The following is an 11,545-nucleotide window of genomic DNA, read 5'->3' as shown; positions in this document are numbered from 1 at the left end:
TATATTATTCAATTTTTGCACAGAATGAAAAAGCAGCTATGAAGTCACCTTGAAGGAAAGGCAGAGCAGGACAAGAAGGAGGCTTAAAGTGGCTGTGAACTGTAAGTCAAATCAACCATCCTTACACACATGTACACACACATACAGCAAAGATACTGACCCAAACACATGTGTCCTGCGACATCTCATTATCACGTTGGGCTGTTGAGCTTGAAACCTGTCAGACTGTCCTGACACTTTGTGATTTGAGTGCAAGATTCTGAGCGAGTTTATATGTGTTATTCAAACAATCGAAACTCCTTGTATTATTCATGGGTTGCTGGAAAAACATATGGAGGCATTAAATTGGTGACAGTTCTGTTTAATATAACAGGCCCAAGGCTAGGAACACCACAGCAGCTTGGAAATGGAGCCAACCATTCAATAAAACAGACAGCCATGTCATAACTAATTTATTCCGTATTGAATACAATAATGTTATTTTGAATATTTTGTTTTATCACACACTCTGGTGTTGAAGCTCCATTTTCCAGCAAATGTAATCATGGTTTATCTGATATATTTTATTACCTGTATGGCTTTTTGACTATATGTGATTTATTGTATTTGTGAAATGGCAAATGGAGTCACTATTTTTTAAAATAAACAGTAACAGTTATTCATATATATAAGGGAAAAAGAGAAGATATAGGTCACAGGGTTGCAGGAGAATCAAGTGCTTTTAATGAAACTGAAGAAAACAAGATTAAAAATGCATAAAGCTTAGTGTACTTTACCCTACCTGGTAACCCGAGACATTGCCTTGTCCATGACGCTCACAGCGTGGTGCAGCACTCTGGACGTGACTTAAGCAGAATAACATCTTTAACATAAATGCCTAATGGAAACGGACTACTGCAATCATTTCAAACTGGACTGCACTGTCTCCTATGCTGATTTGAAATGTTCCGTCCTGCATTTCAGGTCTCACCCCTGCTGAGCCTCAATTATTGGAGAAGCTTTATGTGATCTCTGTTTACTATCTGTATGAAGTTCTGAAATGGCCTTGTACAATGGTGCGACAAATTCCTCTGATTACACGGGCCAGCAGTGGTAATTGGATGCACAGTGTCTCCGGTTACCTAAGTCTCTGAACAACATTTCTGAACAACATGTGCAGACAGAAGTTGGTGTTTAAAAGGCAGCAAGCCACTGAGCACAATGGATAATCACCAAAAGAGAAATCTAACTTTTCTTACCATTGGACTGATATTCATGCTGAGCGGAATTGAGTATGGTAAGTTCATTATGACAGCTTTATAGACTTTAAGACATGAGATAATGGTCTCATTAGAGCAGACTGGAATAAAAATCTGCTTGGCATTTCGGCTGTATGCTCACATCACAGAGGATATAGCATCTAATTTATTTCAAATAAATTTTGCGGTGGGTAAACAAAGCTTGTCATTTACACATCTCCCTCCTTTTTCTCCATGCTCATCTTCCATCAATTTTCTCTGGCGATCTCAGCCGTCATTCTGCCTACAATATGGAGGTATCTGCAGCTTTTGGAGGCCCCTCCTTACTTCCTGGGTCTGGGTCTTTCTGCTTTCAGTCTGAGTGGGCTGCTAACAGGTCCACTTTTTGGGTTCTGGTCAGACCGGTTCAAAACTACAAAGTCCATCATCCTTTTTTCCAATCTTTTTGAGATAGCCGGTGAGTAGTCATGCCACAAGACAGATCATATGACAGAGATTCAGAATGTGTGTTCAGCTGTTGTGTGAAACTGTTTAGCTCATTTGGGCTCTGACCGAAACCATTCACTCAGTTGTTATTTACTACACACTACATTTTGAATTCCATGAATAGGACTATAAAGTACCTCAGATGGTAGACTCAAAAGAGACGTGGCTGGACCGCCCTTCATCTGTTTGCTTATCTCCTACTCTCTGTGCTCACATATACAGTATTTTAATACAGCTGAATTCCCAATAAAGCTGTTCTCATTTACATGCTTTTCTGTTTTTGTTATCAGACAAAATGGAAAAAGTATTAAATAGTGACTGAACCGCGGCCCACTACATGGTAACCAGCAGCCACTTCCAAGCCATTTCCAAGCTGCAGCTCTGCACTGCTAAAATCTTGATTTAAAGACAACGGCTGTGCTGTGATCTCAGCTATATTTACTTGTAGAATGATCACTCAGATAGAAAGTTAGAGGCTCATTCACGTCTATGAATCTGCCATGTGGTCAACTGAATGAGACACATAGAGAGTTGCGCCTGCGAGTCCAACCTCGCACTTGCAGGGCAATACTGGCAACTCTCGTCTACAGAAAGCTCCTAAGGTTTGTCCAAAAAGCCACAGGAATTGTGGCCAGGTACTTTTGTGAAGAAAAGTAACTAAAGGGTTTGAAAAGTCAGTAAATCTAGCCACAAAGGTGCTAAGTAAGCAACCTTACCTGTAAACGCCCCCCTGCTGACACAATAGAAATTGTTTGCCCCAATTTATTTCGTAAAAGCAACGAGCAATGCTGTAACGTTATCACTCACTCAGTCAGTCAGTCACGAACATTCATGTTTATAGGGCTGGTCCCCCTGTTACGGTCCGCCCAAAAATTCAGGTCTTAGATCATTCCTTCCAATTACCAGCCTTTTAAATTTGCGTTTTTTACCCATCTGCACAGTGCATGATGGAAGTTACATAGTGACCATAAATTGTACACTGGGGTAATTTAAGTTCATTATGTAAGGTGTAATGCTGACTAGTCATTCAAACAAAACAGTGGTGGCTGAAAATGGCAAAAACTTTATTTGACTAGAAGTGATAACAAGAGAAAGAGTCTACAACAATGCTAGCTACTACTACTACTACTACTACTACTACTGCTACTAAATAATAGCTAAAGCTAATGTTAGCATGCTCACCGTGACAATGCTAATGAGCCAGTGTAGTGTGAGTGTAGTAGCTGTCAAAGTCATTAGGATTCACTGTCTGGGCACCATGAATTTCTGTACAAAGTCTGATGGAAATCCATCCAATAGTGGTTGCAATAGTTCATATTTTCGCTATGCTGCTAGCGTGGCTAAAGCCAAATTTGGAAACAACATTTGAGTCAAGCATTTGTCTCAAATGGTAATGTTTTTTTTTTTTCATTTTATTTGTCCTCAGGTAACTTCATGTATTTTATTGGATATTCAAAGTGGCTGTTGTTATGCAGTCGGCTTGTAGCAGGTGACACAAACACACACACACACACACACACACACACACACACACACACACACACACACACACACACACACACACACACACACACAAACACATACACACACACACGTAGTGAAATAACACCCAGAGCATGTACTGTATTGACAATATATAGGCATTGTGAAGGTGTAACAGAAGGTTGCTTTTTTCCTCTCAGGTGTCGGTGCAGGAGCGGGCTCCTCCATCTTTGGATTCCTGACTCGGAGCACTCGTCCAGAGGAGCGTGCTGGTATTTTTGCTGCCATCATGGCCTGTCGACAAGCTGGCCTCCTTGTTGGTCAGTTCCCCTTCCCCCCCCTTCATTTTACCAAAGAGAGAAGTGTCATTTCACCTCTCCCCTCCTCCCCTGTCTTATGAGAAATACAGTTTTAGACACTTGGAAGGATTTTGTGATGTGTTGTTTGATGTGCAGTTTCAACTTTGAGAAGGAGACATTCAATAAAATCACTAAGGCAGAGGCTACTGTCTCCACACATCCTCTGTTTTTATTCCATCTCCTCTTTAAAGCGCTTCCTCCTGTCTCTCCAGGGCCGGCGTTCAACCTGTTCCTGCGGTTGTGTGATTTCAAACTGGGGCCCTTTGTTGTGAACAAGTATACGTCTCCTGGGGTAAAAGCATCCAGATAATCAGTAATCTAAGGTTTTCCAAAAGCCTGATGAATACAGAAAAAAAATCTTCAGAAATAGATGCTCTGCATTCTGCACTCCTCCTGCTTCCTGCATGTATTTTTTTTCTTTTCTGTTCTCCTCTCACTAAGGAGAAAACAAAACACCTGCAGCAATACTCAGGCCCGTAATAAAACATATCGACTTATTTCCATCACATGAGTATCTCTAAATAAAACACCTGTAGCATGGATGCAGCTTAAATGAGATATTACAAAGCTCCTCTACGCCTACTTCCATTTTTTTCCACATAATTTGACACTGCACATCTCTCTTGATTTCACTGTGCAGGGCAGCTTTATTTTTGAACTTTGTCTTCCAAAATATCAAACACTTTATCGCTCCTGATAGTTGTCCAGGATTCTGATGTTGTGAAAAGAGCATTTTTTTTTAGTTACATTCTAAAATATTTGAGGGCAGTTTTGTCTTTCTCCTCCATACTCTCAGTTTTTCATGTGCCTGTTGTGGGTGCTGCTCCAGTGTGTTATCCTGGCCATGTATTGGGATGTACCACCCATCAGCTCAGAGGGTGGAGCCATGATGGTGGAGATGAAAGGAGAGGAAGATGATGAGGAGGAGGTGCCACTGATGAGGTCTGACGAGGAGCTGGTGCACACCTACAAAGCTGTCAACTCCAACCAATTGGAGACCTCCACCTCATCTGAGATGCAGCTAGTCCAGGGCACCTCGGAGGTCTCGAACCCCTTCAAGAATTTCAGTGCCAGCAGAGGTGAGCAGGTTTGACATGCCTGTATCAGCCCTATTTGTGGGGTTCAGGTAGGAAGAGGTGTCACTGCCAATGCACATGTTCACACCTGTATCCGCTCTATTGATTTTTCTTGAAAGCACACACACACACACACACACACACACACACACACACACACACACACACACACACACACACACACACACACACACACAGAGAGAGAGAGAGAGAGAGACTAACACAGTACAGAAGAAGTTAATCAATAGCAGCACACAATCACTGCTTGCATCCCATGTAAACTTACTACAACATTAATCCAACAAGACACCTGACATCATATATATATTATACACACACACATACACACACATACTCACACACACACAGACACACACACCCACACACATACACAATCTTGACATAAACCAGGCACATACACACAAGTTCAATCAATACACAGGGAATCTGATCTGACATGCCACACAGAATTCCTCAGAGAGACCTGGAGTAAGGAAAGTGTGTCTGAGTATAAGTCTGTGTGTGTTTGTTTGTGTGTGTGTGTATGTGCATGTATGTGTGTCAAACCTTCGTATCGATTCTCTCACTCTTTGAAGATGTGGCAAAGGGATAGATAGCAGACTTCCTTTTTTATTGACTGGCTTGCTATGGTTGACTTGTGGATGAAATGGAGACAGAATTGGTAATGTGGCAAACATTCTTCTTATTGATTTCATTTTGTTTTAAAGAAATTCTACAACACCAGAAAATCTCAAGCAGAACTGGAGGATATCTGCAGCTCTAGCATATAGTGTACGAGTGTCTGTTAGCCGTTACAGTGTGTCTGGTTTTCGATCTTGTGAATTATTGATCTTCCCTGACTTTTTGTGTATCAGTGAGGAACCTTGGGCAGATCTTTCAGTTTTTTCTTTTTTATTTTTGGTTTGGGTTGTAGAGGAAAAATCAGCACAAGTAAATCCTGTGTGAAGTCTTGCATTTGGAACAAGGAAAATTATTCTGTCTTTCTTTCCCTGTACCTCTTATACATTTTTCAATAAACGTTGACTTTATTGGCATGATAAGGGAAAGTCGTACTGTTAGTTGTCAAAGCATCAGTCTGAACTAGGTCAGTATTTCTAAAGACGTACAAAGACGTATTGTATTTTATTATTAAGTATTTCAATAATCATACACATATACCTAATAATCATATACTCGTTCACTTATACACAGGGATTTACTTTATTTTATCCTTCCCTATTTAGCATTAATAAGCAGCATATAAATAATTAATAACAGTTTAAAGGAATAATTTGACAATTCTGTAAGTACGTTTATTTGCTTCTTGCCAGGAGTTAGTTGACAAGATTGATATGACAGTCATGTATGTATGATAAATGTGAAGCTACAGCCAGGAGACAGTTAGCTTAGTTTAGCAGAAAGTCTGGAAATTGGGGGAAACAGTCAGCCCTGCTCATTCCAAAGATCCAACATCACCACCAACGCTCACAAATAATGTTTTATCTTGTTTGCTTAATCTGTACAGAAACCGAAGAATAAAAACGACAAGTTGTGGTTTCACTATGCCAAAAGTGTTCTAGCACATGACTCCTAAACCCATAAAATTGTCGTTTTTACATTTCTCTTGTTCAATGTACAGTTTAAACAACTGAACAATAATGTATTAATTAGAGGTGCTGGTAGGTGGATTTTGTTGCCTTTGCACAGAGTGAAGCTAATTGTTTCCAGTCTTTATGCTAAGCTAAGCTAACCAGCTGCTGGCTCTAGCATTATATTTAATGTACAGATAAGAGATGTATCAATTTTCTCATCTAACTCTCGGCAAAAAATTGAATAAGTGTATTTCCCAAAATGTCTTTAAAAGATTGCTTGATAACACTGTATAACATAGTTGTAATCTTACATCATTTCCACAGAGTTTTGAACACATTTATTAACAGTTTTAAACCCACCGATGAAGAAATTGTGCATTTGTTAAAGCTGATAAATGAACACTGTACAAACACACTCTATATTGTTATAAGCCAATATATCAGTATCTTGTAACTGGTGATTGTTTTTTTGAGTCTAGAGGGTCACTCTACCAATTTTACACATGAAGATTAGTTTACTCTTCATGTTGATTACTATACTGCTTAGTCTGAGAAAATTACCCTGATGATGTCATCAAGGGTATCTTGGCTTGGGACTGCTGGGGTTGTGAAGTTTGAAATATGTGGATTTTCACCAGGCAAGAATTATCTAAGGAATCACATTATGGGACATGCAGATTACAGTGACTCACACTAGGGACTATAAATCAGGATAACTTGACCTCTGCTGCATTTTTAAAGCACGATTCACCCACATTTACCAACAAACAACATGTACGTACTGTATATATGTACACATGCATATGCAAGAGTATACAAAAATGAAATCAAGTAAATAAAAAGTGCAAATACTAAGTAGAGAGAACAGAACCACAGTAGATCAAACACTGTCATATTAAGCCATTCCTCCAGCCATCTGGTGCGTACATCCAAATTTAGCAGCAAGCCCAGCTCATTTTTCCTCCTTTCCAAGCCCATAAGGGAGTTTTTGTTCCAGGAAAAGCTGGTATCAAAATTTGGAATTTATTAAAATACATTTTTTTTCTCGTGTTGTCGTGTTTTGGACATAGGAGGAAAAAAAAAAATCAGAACTCACAGTTATCTCTAGAAAAAGAAATATAAAGTTTATTGGACTAGAGGATCAACATGACCAACCAGCCAGGATTTGTCATGCCTGCCTCGTTCAGTCTAAAGATTACTTTCAGATAGTCCAAGTTTTCTTTTCTCTTTAAACTTCTTTATCTTGATGTAACTTGCCAGTCAAAACTTTCAATTTAGTGTTAACACTTGATCTTGTCTTATGATTTTCTCTTGGGCTTCCCTGGTTTTCAGTGTATCTCTCTGTCTTTCACTCTGCAGAGTTCCTGAGAGAGGAGGTGGTTGTTCTCCTCACGGCTCAGTTCATCACTCTCTTCAATCAGACGGCGCTGGAGGTGAGAGCAGTTACTACTGAGATCCATCAACCTGTGTTGCCAAACATTTCACACAACGTTACACTATTTTACTAGGGTTACATCCACACTGCATCCATCTGAGCCTTACCTTGAAAGACCTGCACTGTTAGTTTTAGAAAATAATCAAGTATTGCTTAACGTTCAAAGTAAAACTAATGTAACAAGTGAACATAATTAGTCTCTATGTTCTGAACATGAAAAATGAGCAGGCTGTCTCTCTTCTCATTGATGACTGGATAGTCACACAGTACTGACCTGGATTATATAATCATTTTAATATCAAAACAGAACACTTCTTTTGATCTGGACTGAATGAAGCCTTTGAAGGACTTAAAAGATGCTCGTTTCAGCTCTAATAAGAATCTCCTTCTGTATCTCTGACTAATTCACTTTATCTAACTGACTGACCTTGTGAATATCTTTCTAAAACTCCCCAGACCATGGTGACTCCTCTGACGCAGCGCTACTTCAGCTTTGGTGAGCTGGGCAACAGCCTGATGTACAGCCTGTGTGGGATGGAGGTCATCCTGGGCTTCTTCTTTGTGCGCTGGCTGAGCAGGAAGGTGGCGGACCGTGCCGTGCTGGCCGTGGGCCTGGTCATCTGCTGCACCGCCTGTATCTGGTGCCTCATCTTTCTCTGCAACCCCCGAGGTGCTAACCTGTGCAGCAAAACATACAAACACACCAAAACACACATGCAAAGGCAAAGACAGGCTCAAAAATTCCTTGTATTCGGCGCCTAATCCTTTCTGTGCAACTGGTGTTGGTGTGTAGAGTACAGTGGAGCCATATTGGGTTGCACACTGGCTGAATTGAATGTGCTCTTTAAATGATATCATTCAGGCTCTGGCCAGCAGGAGATCATATAGGTAAATTCGATCCTGTATGTTCACGTTGGCCTGCGTCTGTTGCAGCTCATCATGTTTATCGCTCTGATTACAAGTAACAGGTGCTGGAGCTGGGGAGTGCCTGAGTACACATAAAAGGATTACAGTAATCTAATTAGACAAAAAAGCTATTTGCTAAAGCATATCCTACATTTGTTTGCTATTTGTTACAGTTACAGTTAAAAAAACCAGACGAAGAAATAAATCCTAAAAGGCAGATACCTGAAGAAAAATGATTGTTTTCTTGGACCACTAGGAAACATGTTTGATTGGTTAAAATGCATTTTGGTTATAAGATTATAGATATATAGAATTCAGCTTATGCAGGAACATCCAACAGTTTGAGTGGGCACAAATTCTCATAAACATGTGCACGATGCAAAGCATCAGAGAACAAAAATGTAGTGGCTGCCAGCTTGGCAGTGGTTTCGTTTTCAGATAGAGCTATCTCCGGTGGTGCCAACCCATTTGTGGAAGGAACTTAAAAACCAAGAGAAGAGTGGATAGATAACTGGAGTATGATCTGTCACACACTTTGAAGCATTATTACTACAAATCAGAAATAAAAAGCAGCAAAATGTTATATTTTAATAGCTGTTAGATCTATGAAATATATTCATTTTAGGCATGTGAGAGTTGGTGTAAGATTACACCTTGTAAATGTAAATTTTTAATGATATATTCCAGATATTTTGTAGGCAAACATTTGTAATACAGAATACAGTGGTGCTATCTTTCCATCCCTGCCAGGTGGTTATGGATGGGAGCTGACGGCCTTCATCATCGGAGTGTTTCTGCAGCTGCTCGGGCTTCCCTTCGTGGCTGTGTCTCAGGTGTCTCTGTTCTCCAAAGTCACTTCAGAGAAAACACAAGGTTGGCTCATTTTACCTTGGTGCCGTCAGCATGATTCAACATATTAAAACAACAGATTGCTCCGCAGCATAAAGTATGTGATGCAAAGAGCTATTTATACTGTACTTTTAAGGCCATATTTTAATGTTTGTAGATGAAAGAAATAACCTTAATTCATTGTGATATGTCACCTAAAGGATTGAGCCAAGGTGTCAGACGCTCAGTTGGGGGCCTGGCCACCATCTTGGGTCCTTTATGGGCTGGAGGACTGACCAGTAATTTGTACATAATGCTGGGCATGATGCTAGTTCTCCTCATAATGATCTCAGTAAGTAAAAGACAGCTCCTCCGAATATTTAATAGCATCAAACAGATAGAGAAGTGGTGACATGATGAGTTGAAGGAGTAGTTTGAAGACATTTTGGAAGATATCACTACACACTAATGTCTGTACACTAAATTTGACGCTACTGGCAACTATTGGTTCGCTCAGTATAAAGACTGGAAACGGGGAAACAGCTAGCTAGCTAGCTATCTGTATTGTGTTCTTACGGTAACTCATATACAACAACCTAAATATCCACAACTGGACATAAATCTTATAGAAATCTAATAGAAATACGATTCATTGCCGCCTTTTTGAATTAGGTGAAAAGATTGATACCATTCTTTCCATGAAATATAAAGCTACATCAAGCCGTTAGCTTAGCTTAGCACAAAGACTGGAAACTATTTTTTACTGTACTGAATAACAACAACAAAAAAGGGTTTTAATTGTTAATTAGTTAGCTTTAGAAGTGACGGTAGGAGATTTTTTTGTCAACCCTCTGACATAGCCAGGCTAGCTTTTTCCCTCTGTTTCCAGCATTTATGCTAAGCTAAATGTCTCCTGGTTGTAGCCATATATTATTTATTATTATTAATATGACTACCAGCATCTCTAAAGCTCAATAGGTAATTCATTATATTTTGTTTAATGCATACATAAAACCAAAGTATAAAAATGACAATTTGTGGTTACTACAGGGAGTTATGTGGCTGGCTATTTCTTGGCTGGACACAGTCAGTTCCTGCTAAGCCAAGCTAACCAGGTGGCTGTAGCTTCAGATTTCCTGCACAGGCATGAGAGTGGTACCAATCTTCTCATCTAACTCTCCACAAGAATGCAAAAGAGCATACTGTTAATGCTTTAACCCAGAATGTCATCCTTTTCAGTGTACCTTCTACATTTTAAACTATTCAAAGCTGTGGCTTAAGAAAACATTTTTTTCTTCACATACCCAAACTGAAAAACAGTTGCTACGGGCTGTAATTGACAGTAAAATCCTTAACTCAGCATGTCTTTGATAGCCTCTACTTATTACTTGTGCTCTCTATTCTCACAAGCCATATCACGCTTTACATTTTTTGCAGGTTATGGCGGCGCTGTCCTACGACCGCCTGACTGAGCCCAGGACAGTGCAGTGTGCCCAGAGCTCTGACAGCCGAGGATTGAGCTGTAGTCTTTCCGAAGAGCAGGAGAGGCTAAAGACGGACAGAGGCAATGCCCTTCGCTTCTGAGAGAATCGATACAAGTTTGCTGCAGAGGAAAATGTACGAGTGTGGAATAAGAATGTTCAGATAACATGCTGTACTTCAGAACCTGCCATAGAAGTGACCACACTTTACAGGTAAAATTCTGTATGTTTTCAGCAGTGCATAATCTCTGTTATCTGTAGATTTTATTAGAATCTACCTTGTATGCGTATCACTATAAAACTATTTGTTATATATAACACAAGGGGGCACCATTGCTCTCACATTGAATATTCAAAGATGTAATTGAAGATGAAAGCAATTATTTTTAAACTGAACTATTTATATTCCCAGGTGTTGATGAAAAGATAAGAGAGCAGGTTTTACCATGTGACCCATGTACCAAAATTTTTATTTCTTGTCCCGAATCTTTCTTCCTCTAAATAAAAAAATAAAAAAAAACAGAAAAAACAAAAAAACAAACCATCTCTCTGAAAATGAAACAGTTGACACAATGAGTGCAGAAGTGGAGCTGTCAACATCTTAGCAGCTCCATGTCAGTGAAACTGATAGAAGAAGGGGGTCAATGAGAGCGAAGCTTTAC

The 11,545-nt window shown here is 39.7% G+C and overlaps 1 protein-coding gene across 1 annotated transcript; it reads left to right on the top strand.

The window, feature by feature from the left end:
• Positions 1–1,150: 1,150 nt before the first annotated feature.
• On the top strand, positions 1,151–11,062 carry mfsd8l2 (major facilitator superfamily domain containing 8-like 2). Its single transcript, XM_040144365.1, has 11 exons — positions 1,151–1,276; positions 1,510–1,695; positions 3,151–3,213; positions 3,407–3,526; positions 3,778–3,857; positions 4,362–4,644; positions 7,593–7,666; positions 8,125–8,338; positions 9,325–9,447; positions 9,624–9,754; positions 10,840–11,062. Exons 1-11 carry the CDS (start codon positions 1,201–1,203, stop codon positions 10,984–10,986), a joined length of 1,497 nt encoding a protein of 498 aa, XP_040000299.1. The 5' UTR covers positions 1,151–1,200; the 3' UTR covers positions 10,987–11,062.
• Positions 11,063–11,545: the final 483 nt, after the last annotated feature.

Source organism: Xiphias gladius, chromosome 14 (genome assembly GCF_016859285.1).
Source record: "Xiphias gladius isolate SHS-SW01 ecotype Sanya breed wild chromosome 14, ASM1685928v1, whole genome shotgun sequence".
Lineage (NCBI taxonomy): Eukaryota > Metazoa > Chordata > Actinopteri > Istiophoriformes > Xiphiidae > Xiphias > Xiphias gladius.
Note: the sequence above shows the minus strand (reverse complement) of the source record. Positions and strands in the feature narration are given on the sequence as shown.

Coding starts and splice junctions, on each gene's coding strand:
- mfsd8l2 (XM_040144365.1), top strand. CDS start 1,201: ATGGATAATCACCAAAAGAGAAATCTAACTTTTCTTACCATTGGACTG. Junction 1,696..3,150: donor CAATCTTTTTGAGATAGCCG/GTGAGTAGTCAT, acceptor ATTTGTCCTCAG/GTAACTTCATGTATTTTATT. Junction 9,448..9,623: donor CACTTCAGAGAAAACACAAG/GTTGGCTCATTT, acceptor TGTCACCTAAAG/GATTGAGCCAAGGTGTCAGA.